The 18,503-nt window shown below is 36.6% G+C and overlaps 1 protein-coding gene across 4 annotated transcripts in view; it reads left to right on the forward strand.

Moving 5' to 3' along the window:
* LOC125070916 (tubulin polyglutamylase TTLL5) overlaps positions 1–15,119 on the forward strand; it is a 30,164-nt gene extending 15,045 nt beyond the window's left edge. For 2 of the 4 annotated variants that reach the window (XM_047680934.1, XM_047680931.1), the window contains exons 2-16: positions 6,315–6,910; positions 6,986–7,125; positions 7,248–7,465; positions 9,955–10,168; positions 10,497–10,753; positions 11,223–11,422; positions 12,185–12,257; positions 12,330–12,474; positions 12,810–13,035; positions 13,236–13,392; positions 13,709–13,849; positions 13,942–14,098; positions 14,289–14,455; positions 14,530–14,721; positions 14,803–15,119. In XM_047680934.1, the coding sequence (XP_047536890.1) occupies positions 6,385–6,910; positions 6,986–7,125; positions 7,248–7,465; positions 9,955–10,168; positions 10,497–10,753; positions 11,223–11,422; positions 12,185–12,257; positions 12,330–12,474; positions 12,810–13,035; positions 13,236–13,392; positions 13,709–13,849; positions 13,942–14,098; positions 14,289–14,455; positions 14,530–14,721; positions 14,803–14,959 (2,970 nt within the window). In that variant the 5' untranslated portion in view covers positions 6,315–6,384 and the 3' untranslated portion in view covers positions 14,960–15,119. Of the gene's footprint in view, positions 1–3,748; positions 3,767–6,314; positions 6,911–6,985; positions 7,126–7,247; positions 7,466–9,954; positions 10,169–10,496; positions 10,754–11,222; positions 11,423–12,184; positions 12,258–12,329; positions 12,475–12,809; positions 13,036–13,235; positions 13,393–13,708; positions 13,850–13,941; positions 14,099–14,288; positions 14,456–14,529; positions 14,722–14,802 lie in introns of those variants that run through there. The other 2 variants (XM_047680935.1, XM_047680932.1) reach the window with 2 other exon arrangements.
* Positions 15,120–18,503: the final 3,384 nt, after the last annotated feature.

Here is an 18,503-nt window from a genome sequence, read left to right on the forward strand (position 1 = left end):
AAAATAACACAACAGAGCCAGGTCACAAATGTTTAGAGAATAAATCAATACATGATCGATAACAATCACAGTAGCCATTTGTGTTTACAACAAGTTCAAATAAATAATCGCTATGTTGACGCGATGTTTGTAATCACGTGATTATAATAATTAGCACCTTAAGATATACATACATATATACAAACACCATTATCTATTATTATAATAGATTGATTTGGTTGTTGGTCTATAAACATAGTTATTACTTTTAATAACTATGTTTATAGACCTTATTGGGTTTTTCCGACAAAATTTTCAGTAGTTAAACTTTATATATCTATGAGTAGCACGTAATTGGTCCTTCGCCTGAAATTACTTTGGCCGTATCTAATTGTCATGTAATCGGCTTATGTGAATAGACAGTGCATCTGTGCTGTACACAGTTGTGTGTTATATTATTTCCTTGTTGGCTATCTGTAATTGTAATATACTACGCCATCATACTCTAACCTCTCTATAAAATAAAGGCGCTTCTCGCCATCTGTACGCTTAGATCTTTTAAACTACGCGACGCATTTAATTGCGATTCATCAATAAACAGAGTAAATCAAGAGGAAGATTTATAATATATATAATACAAGGATATTATAGTAGTAGAGAAAACCCAAGAATTTAAATATTCTAAGCCCAACATCTTCCTTTTTATGGTTTTTCTTCCACTTTAAAGTTGTATATAAAACCTTATTGTACCATGTCAATCCTGGAGTGATAGCTAGGACATAAGTATGTTATCTATTTAAAGATTATTTTAGCTATTAGGGGTTTTGTACCACTAACTGTGTTGTCATCTTCTGTTCCCTTCTGTTGTCCTATTCTTGGGGTCGGCGCAGCATATCTTTTCCTTCCATTCTTCTCTATTATTCGTCATCTGATAATTCATATTCCTTCACAGACACTCCATCCATATCTTCTTTGGTTATCCTCTTCCCCTCCCTCCCTCTACACTCCGGCTAGCTCTTAATACTAAATCTGTTTTATAAGATTATAAATAAATACAACGAATTCAAAACAGAAGTTACGAAGAACGTACAGGAAGTACGCTAGCGCAGAACCCCAATAAACTCATTTCAGTATTTTATTACAGCTGTTGAACATTTCATAAGAAAAGCAACGCGTTCTATTCCGATCTGTTAAAGATTATGTTCGACTTAGTCATGGAAAGCACGGCGTATGTCGATGTACGAACTTTACTTAACAACTAGTTTCGTATGATTTTTAATAATGATCCCTTACGATTCGGAGAAATATTTACTCCTGAGCTGAACTGGTGTAATATGTATAATAAGATTACACAGTTAATTTTAACTTAGCCTATTAAAAAAATTTAGGTTCATGTCGAAAACATTGATTAATAAGCAGATTACTCCAAACAAGATTATATTAAAGATAAAAAAAGCGTGGAATTAGTATTTATTGATTTGTAGGCAGGATATATAAAAATTTAATAGTTCTTTATTGAAATACTTTGTAATTAAAATTAGAGCCGAGATGGCCCAGTGGTTAGAACGCGTGCATCTTAACCGATGATTTCGGGTTCAAGCCCAGGCAGGCATCACTGAATTTTCATATGCTTAATATGTGTTTATAATTTATCTCGTTCTCGGCTGTGGAAAGTAAGAAGGAAAACATCGTGAGGAAACCTGCATGTGTCTAATTTCAACGAAATTCTACCACATGTGTATTCCGCCAACCGGCATTGGAGCAGCGTGGTGGAATATGCTCCAAACCTTCTCCTCTAACAGAGAGGAGGCCTTTAGCCCAGCAGTGGGAAAATTTACAGGCTGCTAATGCTACCTATGCTAGATGGCTTAGCATTTGGTTAAGCCGTAAGGCGATTATTGGCAGCAATTTCTTCGTGTGTGCGTTGTTTATCGTGTTATATAGATATCGTGATATAGAATACGGTCAAACCACAGAACTGAATTCGATAAAATTTTGTTTGAAACTAGCTTGAACTCCAAGAATGAACAAAGACTCTCTAAGCCTAGCAACTGACGACCAAACCCTAACGTGAGCGAAGGCACAGGCAACAACTTATATTTTACATTTATTTTCGTATTGTGTTTACTATTTAAGACATATAATATCCATATAGCGAAAGGAACCTCGTTCCAACCGGTTACGTCACGGCTCTCGTTTCTATAAAACCAGGAGTTTTCAGCTTGTGAGACAATTTATCAATGAAAACATTCGCGAATATGAAATTTCAAACTTCCACTGTTCATTTAATCTAATCGAGATTAGATTTAGGTTCTTACTAATTTATTTCGATATATAATATCTCATCTTCAAACTGTGATCTAATTAGCGTCTGCTAATTGTAAAAGTACCCAATAATTATGCCTTAGCAATTGTTTTTATGTGAGTTGACATTTTCAAACCGCTTGTAATTACCTAAAATTTAAACTCTTAAGTAACATTCAGTTCCGGTCTACTTGGAAATCTACAAATTTGAATGCGTTATAAAAAATATGAATTGTTAGCAAAAACTATTAACTGTTCTCTAGCAAAAAGATTTCGTGTAGTAGGTATGACTCTTGCTGTAAAAACGTTTACCGTTCCTCATATTTAATTTAAGCACTCCGATATCGAATAAAAAACGCCCAGACAGGACTTGAGTACACGTGATCCAAGTCGAATTTGAAACGTAAACGTAGTGTAGGACGTCCTCAGGCACGGTGGAGTAACGATTTGCGCAAAACGGCTGACAGGAGCTGGATGCGAGTAGCCGAAGAAAGACCACATTGGCGTGCATTTGGAGAGGCCTATGTCCAGCAGTGAACGAATGTGGACTGATGATGATGATGACTGCTTATCTGAGTCCAGTCCGACGAAGGATTTGAACGACAAAACGAAGTCGATTCGTTTTTAATTGGTTTCCGTAGTGTAATGGGGAGGGGTTATGTGTGCAAGGGATGAAAAACAACGTATGTGCTATTTCACACGCTAATCTATCTCTGTGCAAAATTTCATTCAGATAGATTCAGCCGTTCTTGTTCATCCATCCAATATTATAAGATTATGTTCATCTTGAAAGTGCCCAATCACGTTGTGGGCATGATGCGATGTGTTCTGATTTCCTAAATTAAGTTTCTTCACGATTTTAATCTAACGAAACCGAAGTTGATGTGTAAACTGAAATTAAATATGAAAACTCTTAGACATTTACAACCCGACCAACCGTAGCCGTTTTTTTACATTTATATAAAAAGCGAATGTCATTTAAAATTATAAGAGCGCGGTAATAATTGTGTTATTTTATATTTTCATTTAAATAAAAGTAAGTAATAATAAAATATATAAGAGGTACCATCTACTAAACTGTAATATTCGGTATTGTTGTATTTTGGTTTAAAGGTTGAGTGAGCCAGTGTACAAGCAAAAGGGACATAACATAGTTCTCAAGGTTGGTGGTGCAATAACGTCTGTGGGCGATAGTGACTACTAATAACTAGGCGGCATTTACGAATCTTCCTACTTATTTAAAATAACAAAAAAAATCATTTTGGATATAAATGTCACGGCGTAAAAATAAAGACGATGTAACTACCTATATTAAAATTAATTAATTGCATTACAGTGTTTTAAAATTGAATTCTTTATTGAAATGCAGGAAGAGACTCCATCATATGAATCAGCGCTCACCATAAAACTAACGAAATGACGACAGTGAATTAAACATCGCATAGCAGACACTATTCACAGAACATTTTAATTTAAAGTTACGGTACTTTCATAATATTAACATATTTTAGTCTTTACGTCGCCATTAAACTTTAAGTGCCTTATCTTTATGAAAATGTTTTTATTTGTACTCCATAGAGTCTCAGAGAAACCACAAATCCGTTCTCTGTGTCTTTGACCAGATTATGTATTGAAATATATATATGTGTGAGTAGAAGTTGTTGTTGGTATATCTGAGTAAGATTAATAAACTTCGACATTGTTTGATCGATTGCTATGAATGATGACATGTTTTTTTTTGCCGTTCGTTCGTTGCTAGAGGCTCAAAGGGACGTAAAATCTTCGTTCCCAAGATTTGTCGCATTAGCGATTTTGGGAATGACTAATATTTATTACAGCGCCAATGACTAGGGGTGACCACTCACGATCAAGTAGCCTATTATATATCATTTAAAAATATCTGCAGCGTACAGTTAAGATTTTAGGTGTGCTAAGTAGAAATAAGAAAATCTCGTCTCGGCTCAAAGTACATTACATACTTTACATGTTTAATTATTACTGGTATTTTAATACAAACTTATTTTTCAAAGCAATAATATAAAATTTTAACAAAAACAAAGACCCAAAATTATAATTTTAAGTCACTTTTTAGAAAATTAACTTCTAACCCATAAATAATTTTAGCTCATATTTTTCACGCTCGGTGTGGTATTTTTTTTCTTAAATTTAAATTAATGAAATAAATACATAAAATAGTCCACGTAAAAATAATATATACGATTTAAGAACATACAGCTTTTTTTGAAGTCAGTTAAAATAAATGTTTAAAGCGAATAAAATAACTTCGGGCTCTATAAGGGCACTTCACACAGTTATGGAATTCATCGCGCAGCGCCTTATAAGTTCACAATCGTCTATTGAACGACCATTTGGAACAGTGACCGCATGTGTCAAATGGTCGCGTTTTGTCAACTACAACTAATTTTAAATATAAATCCTTGGGCAAAATGTTACTGATATTATAAATTATCGTAGTTAGTTTGGATTTACAGATGTTTGTTACTCGATCAAGTCAGATCGGCTGAACGATTAAATCAATAATAAATAAATAAATAAATATTGGACAACATATATAATATATTACTCTGATCCCAATGTAAGTAGCTAAAGCACTTGTGTTATGGAAAATCAGAAGTAACAACGGTACCACACCACAACACCAAGACAACATAGAAAACTACACTTAACACTTTTTCTACATCGACTCGGCCGGGAATCGAATCCGGGACCTCGGAGTGGCGAAACCGACCGATACAAACTATTCGACCAAATATAAATATAAATGAAATTTGGCGAAATAGATTATATAGTCTGGTATAGCCCATAAGATTATTTTAACTCGTAACACCTATATCCTTTATTTTATGAATTACAATTGTCAATATTATCACATTTTTAAGATAGGTTTTATAAGCTACGTGTATTAGTAATGGCAATAAATCACTATTCGGCGGAACTTGTTAAGCCTCTTGTACAGTGCCTCAATAACTATTCACAACTGAATAACAGATACACAATGTGTTGATATTTGTTGAATGGATAACTGATTTGTTTTCACAAGGTACCGGTACAAAAATAGCTTCGAATATAACTTTTTTATTAACAAGAAAGTCAATTAGCACACCCCGTGAATAAATATATATCATAAACCATAGCTCATAATATATACAACTGAATAACTTGTAATTATGATAACTTATGCGCTCGTGTCTTATTCTAACGCCAAACAGCGTATATTTCTTACAGCGCAATTGTCTATGGATGGCGATGGTGACCACCGACAATCAGGTCGTCCATTTGTTCGTCCGCCTAAGTATGTCATAAAAAAAAGTAATGTCCACTGTGTACAATGACTCGAAGTCACACTCTCGTGGACTACAATTTCACACGTTAGTTTCCTAGCTAGTCTCCGAGATTACCTATCGTAGCCTCATTTGATCGAGGGGCCGTATTATTACTGTAAATTTTCTAAATGAATTTCATATAGTCACATAACTAATCTCATTATTCATTCAATTTCAATACATTTGATAGTCATTCAAATCGATATATCCAAGGTTTAACGCTTTAAATAATTGCTCGAATGACGCTTGGCTTTTTATAATTGTTCCATTGCGTTATTTAATGGAATTAGTTGATTAAAATTGTTACTTTGAAATGCATGCTAGGAAACCATTTTAAACGATACATTTTTCTCACAATAATTAGTACAGGTGAGGCTCTATACATGACCATTAATGACATAATTTATTAATTAATATTGATCATTTCAAGCGCGCTTGTCGACTCATGGTTTTGCTTCAGTCAGTATTCTCTAAACTTAATTCTGTAAGAATAAAGGATTAAAATAAATAATGTTTTATTATATTTTAGTTGAAATTAATTTATCAATTAAAAGCGATCTTAAACATGTTTTAAATGCATCGTTATAGACAAATAATATCGATCATAGGCTTCACAAGTCACGGCTTAAGTCATGATTTGACCTTAGAAAACGGTTAGTCAAAAATATGTTTCTTTTTCTTTTTCAGTCCACATGTATCAACAGAAACAACTATTCCGTCTACATCGGGCCTTCAAGCAGAGCAAGACAAGGACAGTATGAGAAAAAATGACGACGAAACAAATAACAGCAAAGAGAAAGAAAATGAGGGCTCAGTATCAGATTGGGTATCGGGAGGACCGATTGGGTCCAAGGTCGCTGTACTCGTATTTAGATCCTGCGTCCTCGCATCACGAACGCCCTCGATGGAATCAACGACGAAAACCGTCGGAAACAATACAGGGACCACGATATTATTAAACAAAGCAAAGAACATGGCGAAGAGATTAGTTGCAGAACCGCATGCATTCAGTGTTAGGCCAAAAAATATAATGCACGATGTGATGGAAACGTTCGGAAATAGCAATAAGTTTACAGGGCAAGCATATGTTGTGAGGCACGTTAGTGAAGCTGAGATGCCTGAGACGATGTCCATCGAAGAGCAAGGACATGAACCGACTGAACACAAGAGAGATATCGAAGACGTCCTCAATGATCTGAGTAAGATAACGCTGAAGAAGAATCTCAACATCGAAAACACAACTGCCAATATCAAACCACCAGAGGAACCACCGCCAACCAAAGGTAAGGCTAAGGTTTTATTGAGTTTAGTAACAATGTAAAAAATGAAAAGAGTTTGAACGGAAGACATACTTTCAGATATAAAAGAAGAAAAAAAAGGGAAAAAGAGTAAAGGCAAGAACAAACGGAAGAATTCTCACATACAAAGGACTTTATCTCCGACGTTAGAAAGTGACGACTCCGAACATATGCTAGTTAAAGACGTCGATAGCGTCAAGGTTAATTACGTTTTCTGAATTTTTAAAAAATATACGATTATCAAAATGATCCATAATTTATTTGCTGAAATGTTTTCCTAGCCTTTAAAATTATCTCAATAGTTAAATATTTTCACGTTAAGGTACTAGAGAGTTGTCACATGCCGGCTCGCGTTCTAAAAATCACTTACAAGCTAGTCAACACGGAGACCAAGTTATTGCACCGTCTCCTTCAAGCACACGGACTACAAGAAGCCTCGCAGGATGCAAAGGATTTTAACCTCATGTGGGCTGGATTGCATCCAAAGCCTGACGTGTTGCGATCTCTCACGCCTTATCAACGTGTCAACCATTTCCCTAGGTAAGTTTTGGTAGTAGCCTGTATATGTGTGTGCCCGTGTCCAAATACTGGGCTCTCCTCTAGTGGAGAAGATTTGGAGGTTATCCGTATTACACCACACTGATTCTAATTTGGTTGGTGGATTTTAGTTCTGTATTTTTTCATAATACATTTAAATCTTCTAGACTGTTCTGGCATTAAGGTTATCATGTCCTTCGTCAAATACTATTGAGGCAAATTTCATTCGGGGTAGGACGAACCTGGTGCAAGCCTTATTAGATGCGCATGGTTTGATTCAAGTTCATTCGGACTCGTCTAAGTGGATGTTGCTCTGGTCCAATCAGCTCATTCCATTGGACGTATTGAAGTCCCTCTCTCCTCTACAAAAGGTCAACCACTATCCGAGGTAAAATTACCTGTGGTATCAAAATTTATTACAGATTTTTTTTTATAGATTCATTGTCATTTAGTATTTAGATCAATATTTCATCGGCTTGGTTAGCTTATATTTTTTTTCGGTGACAAATATGTTTTGTAATGTGCGGTATAAACGGTATTTTATTTTAATCACTTGTCTGGTTTTTTCTCTGCTGGCGCAATTAAATTATAATGATGGAGCGTAGAGGCAGGAAAAATACCCACGGGGGATCAAAAAATCGTCTACTAAAATGTATTAAAAAAGGGCTCCAAAAATTGTCAGAGTGGTGTTCTTGTAGCTAGAGGATATTATCCGCAAGTAACAGTTTGCCGATAAAGTAAATATTAGTTTTTTTGAACAGATTAGTTGAAGAAAATACCAAAACGTAATTAATTTTCAACGTAATCTTTTTTTATATATATATATATATATATATATATATATATATATATGTCGGAGGAGCAGGATGCCGAACAGTTGGGTTCGGGGATTGATCCGACATTTGGAAGACTATGTGGGCGTGCAATGGAAATATTCACAAAATGAAACGTATTTAAAACGTATATAATCGTACATCACAATAATATCAAAGGATTACAATAATTCATCTCGATTAAGAGCAAATGGGTTTACAAGCAACCATCGCATTCGAGAAGCTTGTCAAAACATAACGACTCGCGTTGCCATGACACTTACAACTCCATTCGGGGTGACCCGCTCTAAAAAGTAAATCAGCCATCAAACATTATTGCCAACTACTCGATTCATTAATTATTCAAATCAATAACCCAAGTAACCACGCTCCGATATATATATATATATATGTGTGTATAAGTAGGTGGATGGGCAAATGAGCTACCTGATGGTAAGTGGTTACTAACCATTCCTTAAATCGCCAATGCACCACCAACCTTGGACAGCTTAGACGTCACAGTGGCTCAGTCACCATTCAAACCGGAACACGACAATACTAAGTATAGCTATTCGGCAATAGAAAAACTGATGAGCGGGTGGTCCTACCCAAATCCACAAAGTCCTATTACAAAGTGAAGTAAACTGTTTAAGATATTTAAACTAATATTCCATATCGATAGTCCACTATCGATAGTTAAGGTGTTAGCGATAGTATTTTTAGTCTATCGATATTGTCACGTGTCAATACTATCTATAGTATTCCAAAAACCATTACTTTTAACCTTAACTATCGATTCTCCAAAACTATCGATACTATCGATTGTATCAATAGTATCGTTGCTGCCAATATTATTGCTTACAGAGAGTTAGCGATACTGTCGATAGTATCGATATAATGCCGTAATGAATAGTATTGCTCACGGAGAGCTATCGACTAAAAATTAACTTTAAGACATGCTTTTTTAATAGGTGTCAGCAGCAATCTCTATAAAATAGTGCGTTTCCTGGAATTGATCCATCTAGCTCAAGCAGCACCACCAAATTTCATACAATTGGAGGACAATTTTAATTCACAATAATAAATCACCTTTCCTCACTTCGCTCCATAGTTATATTTAAAAAAAATCATGCTTATTAAAATATATATCACAACATTAGTCAAAATTATTTGCATAAAAAATATCTATTGCTGCTTAAAACTTTTCAGATTATTCCTTCACTGACTTACCTCATACTGACCCATTAAAAAAAAACGTTGTACTAAAACAACTGACTGACAGAAGACAAAGTGCATTCGACTTGATCTTGACTTGATTCGAAAGTGATCACGAACTTTGCTTTCGTCTAAATTACACAATTCAATACATTCCCATCTCGTCATGAACCGAATAAATGATAAATCCAACATATTTTGACATTTTAAAACGAAATCAATAATCGCTATGTGACTTTGTCTGAGCCCAGTGTTTAAGTACTGCTTAAGGCCTTAAAGATAAACTTAGTAAGAGGTGGTTAGTTAAACACGACACTCTATTTCGATTATTCTGACATTCGAAAGAGGAAGATAGTGTAGAAGTGTTTAATTAATCATCTCTTAAATAATAGTCTTCGCTCTTCACAATAGCAAATGGGTTAATATCATTTCAGTACTTATTTTTCAGACAAACATCTTTCACAGGTCATATGAACTAACTCGCAAGGACAAACTCTTCAAGAATATCGAGAAGATGCAATACTTCCGCGGCCTGAAGCACTTCGACTTCATACCGACCACGTTCCTGATGCCTGTCGAGTATAAGGAGCTTTGCACGACGCATTACAGGACGAAGGGACCTTGGATCGTCAAACCGGCTGCTTCTAGTCGAGGTCGGGGTATTTACATCGTGAATACGGTAAGTTTCTTACTCAGAAAATGATAGAAATCAGGTTTGGTTTTTGAGTCTAAGCTGATAGTTGATTTTAATTGATCATTAACAAAATGTATTATGATGAATTGTACAAGTGTGTGCGGAAATAAAAGTGCACTCTCTATTACTCCTATCTAGTCTGATTGTCTTCCTGGCAATGCAACACGCCTGGAAGGATTTCTGGCGCAGGACAAATGTAATTTCCATACTTCGCAAGACCGGGGATTGTAAATTCTGCAGTCTTTCGTTAAAATTGCCTTTAAAAGCTTGAAATATCGATACATACATATATGTTTATATCAAACTCTTATAGCCTGAACAAATACCGAAAGGGGAGAACGTCGTAGTGGCGAAGTATATCGACAAACCTCTCCTCATTGGAGGACACAAGTGCGACCTTCGTCTGTACGTCTGCGTTACGTCTATAGATCCTCTGCTGATCTATCTCTATGAGGAAGGACTCGTGAGGTTCGCTACAGTGAAGTACGACAAGACGAATAAGAACCTCTGGAATCCGTGCATGCACCTCTGCAACTACAGCATCAACAAATACCACACGGATTACATCAAGTAAGAACTACTTCCAAAATTTTCTGAGGTAAGGTAATAAATAGCCCATCTAAATCAGTATCAGTCTGTAAATATTATATTACTAGACTAAGACCTCCCCTTCCTTTTGATGAGACGTGTTTGAACGTATATTAACATGCTTCACCAATGCTTTTCAGTATATTTCGATCTGACAAATACAAGGTTTCCTCTAGATGTTTTCTCTCATCATCCAGCACCTGAAAATTCAAAGATTTTGCTCGTGTTTGAAACCGCATTGTTTGTAAATTATTCACTTTTTCTATTCACTGGGCATCCTTAACTCCATAGCATCTTTCTAGTGAGCCAGATGGGACATATCATCTAAGATCAAGTGCTTATGTCAGCGGCAAATGGCGACAGTCTGTCCATTGGTAGCAAAAAATTCAATTTAAAGATCATAATGTTGATATTAGAATTAACCAATAATTCATCAATATTCTCTTTGCAGGTGCGACGATCCCAATGCTGGTAATATCGGCCACAAGTGGACTCTTTCGGCTCTACTCCGCCACCTCCGCAAGCAAGGCCGGAATACAGCTGCACTGATGGCTGCCATCGAAGACCTGGTGGTGAAGTCCATTCTTTCCTCTGCTCAAACCATCACAGCCGCTGCGAGGGTATTCGTACCCAGTCATTTCAATTGTTTCGGTGAGTACCAGCTTAGTAATAAGATCGTCAATCTTAATTATTGGCGTTCTTCTGACGTGGAAGTTAAAAGTCCAAAGAGTTATTTTGGACAAATATTGTATCCACGATAAGTATTGGATTACCTTAAGTATGAAATTGCCGGTTTTTTCGTTCCTACTGTTCTAATCTAGCCTTCTTTAAAAGGCCGTCATTAGGCTGCATTGTCCAAATACCTTTGCTTGAAAATACTCGGCGGAATTTTTTTTTTTTTTTTTCTGGAATATGTCACCATATAAAACTCATCGGAAATGTATTATTAATTTACAAAAAAGTCTTAATGAAGATACCGATATAAAATAAATATTATAAAATGCGTTCTTATCCCTGACACAGACTCTTCCAGACATGCTTAATGTAGATTTTGAGTTGAATAAAGGAAAGATTAACAAATGTTCGTATAAATTGTTTAAAGTGGATTTAACGACGTTTCATAAATTGTACATATGAAATGTTAAATTTGAAAAAGGTTTATCGTGTTACATACAAAGGGCTTAACCTATAATAATAGGTTAGGAAAACCTAGTAAGGCTAAGGACTAGTAATTGTCTCAGGTAGCTATGTCCTCCAATAGTACAAATAAATTAGACCATAACTAAGGATATGTATGACTGTGCGTGTGTGTGTTAGGAAACTTGTTTTAATATATACCATACAGTTAAATTCAAAGTAACGCCTAAGGCCGAATGTTCTATTAAATATATATCACCGTCTCGATCTCCACAGAATTATTTGGATATGACATACTCATAGATGACATGCTGAAGCCTTGGTTACTGGAAATCAACTTGTCGCCTAGGTAATTATAATAAGTTATGTACAAAGTTACGTTTATAAATAGGTAACGATCTCACAATAATGTCGTCCACAGCTTGGCTTGCGAAAGTCCACTGGACGCTCGAGTCAAGTCGGCGCTCCTAGCGGACACGTTGACGCTGGTCGGGCTGCCGGCCGTGCCCATGTCTAAAAACGAGGCGTCGCCACAGAGCAACTCGCTTAGAATGAGAATAGGAGCTGTGAGTTACCTTAGTTATATATGTGTTATCGATACTATTAGGGATCGTGAATGGGTTCTATGTCGGTGTATGAAATAATTTTACAGAAGCGTTGGACATTACATAGATTAAAAACATGTCACTACTGAGGTGCCATGCAATATGCATTTCATTTTAATTATTAGTTTGTTTTTTTGGACACGCTTGTGTCCCTTCAACCTTGTACCTACGTCTAGTATACTCCTAAAAATGAATCTTCCATGAGAGAACCATAACTACTACAACATTAAACTAAACAGAGACTGTAAGGTAATTTTGTGGAGACGAGTACTGATTAACCTCATTAAATGTTTCAGTGTCGCAGAGTCCACTCGGCGGAGAACACGTGCGTGCGCGGCAAGGCGGCGGCCGGGCCGGCGCCGGGCGCGGCCGGGTCCGGCGGGCCGGGCGGGCCGGGCGGCGCGCTGACGGGCGACGAGCTGCGGCTGGTGCGCGCCGTGCGGGCGCAGTACGCGCGGCGCGGCGGGTTCGTGCGGATCTTCCCCAGCCAGAACTCGTGGCAGAAGTACGCGCAGTATCTCGGTGAGCGTGTTGCACTATATCATACGCACGTTTTTATTTTAGAAATGGAATATTAATAATTGTTTAATTAGTGTGAACAAAAAGGATTTCTGTCCTTCAGCTTACAATTACAAGTGCTTGCAGATTACAATTATTGTATACTTATAATATTTATCTTGACTATGCCGAAATTCTCGACTGATGCCGAAACACCACCACAGACCCGGTGACGGGCGTGCCCGTGTGCTCCACGTCGCTGAACAACAACGCGCCGTACACGGTGGTGCAGCACAATTACAACCTGCTGGTACACTCGCACGTGTTGCCTCACTTCCAGCACGCCACCGTCGCCACCAGCCTCACCGACACGCCGCAAAGGTACGACTCACTGTCACCACGGAACACTTTGTCTTACGTTGATAAATTGATTATTAATAAGTTTCCTATACAAACTCTACTATGAAGATAAAAGATTTGTCGAGATTCAGTCGTGTCAATAAATTTATATGTATACTAGCTGCCCGTCCTAACTTCGTTCGGGTGCATTTTTTTTTATTTGATGTTCCGGGTTTAATCTAAACCCTCCAGGGACCTACCTATACACACAAAAAAAAATCGTTCACCCATTTAGCAGATCAATTACATACACATATACCCTAGTCAGGTATCATAATCTTCTGAACCGTCTGCGCAGACTGCAGCGCTACGAGGCGGCGTGCATCGCGGGCGCGGCGCCGGCCGTGCAGCTGGACGCGCAGCCGCCGCCGCCCGCCGCCGACGCGCGCCGCGCCAAGCACCTCGTCAAGCAGCAGCTCGCCGACGGCCTGCGCCTCACGTGCGTGTCCCCGCCGCCCGCCGCCCGCCGCCCGCCGGCCCTGTCGCGTGTCCGTATCCGTCCGCCGACTGACCGTCTCGTGTTGCCCGCAGCACCGGCGAGGTCCGTCGCGCCTTCGGCCTGTACCTGACGCACGTGCTGAAGCGCATCTCGTCGCCGAGCAACGAGCTGGGCGTGCAGCACGCCGCGCTCGTGCTGCGCTTCCTGCGCCGCGCCTCCGCCTCGCTGCGCATGCCTTACAATGTAAAGGTGACGCGCATGCGCACACGCTGCACGCACGCTTACCGTGATAACCCTGCACGCATACGTACACTTTACAGACATCACCATAGACATAGCCATAGTCATTTGTCAATATGCTCAATTTGCTAAGTAATATAAACAGATGATACATCCTCATTGAAATTAATATATAGCTCCTCTTACTGTTCATTCTCAGGGTCCCCCGGCGAAGATGTGCGACAAGGACAGATGCGCCGTTATCGCCAAGCAACTCAACGATTTCCTCTACATGTACTACCGCGAGACCGACCTCTACACCGACAGTGAGGATCGCGACGGCTGCGTTTCCAATATTCACTTCGCACAATTCCTCTACTCGGCGAGGTGAGCCGCAAACAAACAACCAGGTATCCCGCTCAAAACTGAACCAAAACTACGATGTGATATTTGTATTCCAGCGAAGCCGATTTAGAAGATGTGTTGTTGCTGCTCTTACGCATGGAAAATTATGTCGCCACATTCCTGGGCGACGGTCGCGGTAGCGCCTTCTGCATCGACCTGCCGCCAGAGAAACGTGCGCCGGCCCCCCCGCGACACACGCTGCTGCGACACCTCGCCGCGCTCGCACATCTCAACTGCAGACGATACCGGTACGGAGCCCAACATGCATGTGCACGCACACCTATAGGCACTCAAACACGGTTTATAAACGATTGCGCTTTATATTTCAGACCAGAAACAGAGACATCGAGCAGGTCAGAGCCCGAGGAACCGGCGTCTACAGAGAGTGTCCCGCCACCGCCCTACACCAGCTCCGATTTGGTGATCAAGGATTCACTCAAGCAGGAAAAACCTCACAACCTGGCCCTTAAGTACGCCAGATCATAGCGACGTAATGCTTACCATACAAACTTTTACCTAATAGCCGGGGAATATCAAACGTACCAACCGAATGAGCGTTGACAATAAAAACTAAACGTTACGCGAATTAAAAAAAAAAAACAAAAAGGTCTGCCATTAATCCGAACCTTCTTTAATATGAATAATTTAAAAAAAACGTTACTTTAAAATGTACTACACTCCTGCCCATTCATTATAGAAAAACGCCTAATCCTAATATTTTTTCTCTTACAATGTCACAATGATAATATCCTTGAATCATTTATTTATAGCAATAAATGAATTTATTCCTAGTTACCATTATAGTAAGGATCATTTCTTCTACTTATTAAATATAAGCAGTGATTTCCTATCGATCATTAAGAGCTAAACACTGCCCTCTACATTAAAAAAGGTATTTCCACTGCAAATTTATCATTAACTTAAAATTCTCTGACACAAAAAAATGATATCCTTACCAAGAGCAAATGTTCCTCATAAGTAGGTAATTTAAATAAAATCTTAACTCAACTTTAAACGATCGCTTTTCAATCTTCTTAAATAAAAGTTTTACTTAAACGACACTAAACTTATATTGATAAATTAAATCCAGTGGGGAAACTCTAAATAGATTTGCGTGGATCCGCGACGCCTTTGAGATATGGTACAAAAAGTGCACAGTTGTGATTGTTAGTAACTAAACGTTTTTAATACTAGCGGTAACGGTTAAAACCAAAGAATACAGATTATATTTACAGAGATGTACCTGGCACTGTAGGCTATTTGATGTAATGAATACTTAAGGTGCTATGTGGAACGAACATCAGTGTTAGTTATAAGGTGTTATACCGTCACAGATTATAATAATCGTTTACAAAATAAATAAAAACCTCATTTTTAAATTTAATTTAAATGTGTGTAATGTGTTCTATAATATAGGGTTTTGAATATTGCAAGTATTTTGGCTGATGCATTTTTTTTTTGTTGTTCTGCTGACGGTATTATCAGACGCCATTTTAAATTAACGTAGACTGAGCTAGCGGTAGTGATGTACTTAATTACTACGATTCTCTTTTGTTATTAAATCTGGAGAATTAATTTATTAACTACTTAATTCCTCCGTTTTTATTTCCATTCCTTCATTTTAATAAAATTGAATGTTTGCTTTCATGTTGTTTAAGGACTTATATAAGGTATATAACATAAACCTCATTTATTCAATCTGTATTATTTTAGCTTCTTGTTAGTGATTCGATAACCGATGCTAGTCGATGACCATAACATTGAAATTATAAAGATTTAGTATTATAATTGAAATTTTAATAATTTATTTAAAAAAATATATTTAGTTCAGATATTTTTTATTTTAAACATTGTTTTCAAACAGCTTTTAGGAATACCTTACTACACCAAAGTATCGTTGGCAGCTAAGCTGGTTTTTAAATGTAAAAATCTAATTTATTAAATTAATTTGGTATTTTAAAATAGTGTTTACTTGGTATAATTTATAAATGTAATCTTAATATATTTACTTATGAATTTTGATATAAAATCCAAAATTAAAACATTTGGTTCCGTGTAACATTTTAAACTTATTTCGTAAAGTAATCGTATATATTGTTTGTGACTCGACATACAGTAACGTCCACAAACATTGGAGCTTATATCGGTATGACTTAGTCATAAGTAGTACCCTAAGCAATACAAAGCAGTGTTCAAATCAATGCTTAGGTGATAGCGTGTTCTGTTGACAAGTGAAGCTTCGCTTGAGTACAGTGTGATAATGATAAGTAATGTAAACTCCCAGACAGCAATTTTAATCTCGGTGAAATTATATTTTCAATACGCTGAAATAAATCATTAAAAAATACTGAAGTGTTTTATTTTATAAAAAAAAATAATTACATTAATATTGCTTCTACTTTCCGCAATTTTATTCTGTTTGTAATGTTATTTATATATGTATTAGTTAGTATTTTAATTTAAGTATAAATAATTGTGAATGTTCCATGAAGCAGATAATGATGCTATAAATAGTGTTTTGCCTTACATTACTCGATCCGTTTTACTTGGTGTACTTTAACATTAAAAAGACAGAACATATGTCTAATAAAAAGAACAGCAAATACTGGACATTATTAAATCCACGCAAATAATTTTCCCGATGCGATGTCTTTTTAATAATGATTTGGTTTGGAGGCAAAGAAATCTGTAATAATTTCAATTAAATTAATTTTTCGAAAAGTACTTGAGTTTGGGTCCATTTCTGTATCTGTGGAGACAATCGATAATAATTTAAAAGCTTTCTATAAAAAGGAATCCTATAATCCAGGTGATCAATTTGTTAAATTATGTCCAAATTGTTGATGTGAACCGATAGTCCGATGTCAAAATTATGTGCTTGGCTTAATAATTTAATTAAAAACATTAATACTTCAACAAAAAATCAATCGAAACCAACCTTAGCATACGTGTTCATTAAGTAACTTCCGATATCGATAAGGGCTACCAGATCAACGTGTATACCGATTTCTCCAAAGTCTTTGATAAAATCTTCATACATAAGTTAATAGAGTTCGCTATACACGGCAATCTACTTCGGTGGCTGAGTTCATATCTTCGTAATAGCAGCCAAACAGACACAATCAAAAGTTTTTGTTTATCGTTTGTTCCAGTTCCTTCAGGTGTGCCTCAGGCATCTTATTAATAATGTAATTCACATTATCAACTTAATTATAAGCAGACGATATTAAAACGTTTAAAAGGATTGCCTTCTTCGGACTGCCTATCAAGAGACATTGAGACTACTTTATATACTCTTTGATTGAGACCTTATGCACATAATGCAGACAAATGCAGACAATGCAAATTGATATTCATTATAATTAGAGTCTTTTTTATGACTAATAAAATTTATCGTTCATTCGTGTCATAATAATCGGTTATCATTTACATCGGCGTTATGTTATCGGTATAAAACTTACAATTAGATAAAATTATTTTATAATTGTCTAAAAATATGACTGATTATTGTTTTTTTCTTTCTGTATAATAATTACTTTCATTTATTGCCCTCATTTTTAATCCGTTGTAAATTCTTAATTTATAACTTTTTATGACACATTTTTTGCTCACTGTATGAATTATTTCCTAGTAGAAACTTTATTGGTCTATGTTCAATTTATTTTATTTGTTTTTCTATAAAAACGTCTTTTATTTTGAATTGGGTAGATTCTATTTCCATAAAGAAAATTAAATATAATAAATACCTATATTTTGTGGATGATATTGTGTGATTGCAATCAGTAGAAGATCCTACTACGAGTAAACATTCGACTTTAACTTAAAACCCGACAGGACTTGCTTGATAATAAGTGATCGTATTATACTGTTCTTTTTACCTAATAAACCCTTTTGAGATTATATTTTTGTGTGACTAAAGAACACACAATGAGTAAAATTGTTAGTATCTATTATAGTTTTAAAATAATAGTTACTTGTCTATTGCATCATCTAAATATTTGTTTAGATCTCGTATCAATATTTTTGCCAT

This window comes from Vanessa atalanta, chromosome 18 (genome assembly GCF_905147765.1).
Source record: "Vanessa atalanta chromosome 18, ilVanAtal1.2, whole genome shotgun sequence".
Lineage (NCBI taxonomy): Eukaryota > Metazoa > Arthropoda > Insecta > Lepidoptera > Nymphalidae > Vanessa > Vanessa atalanta.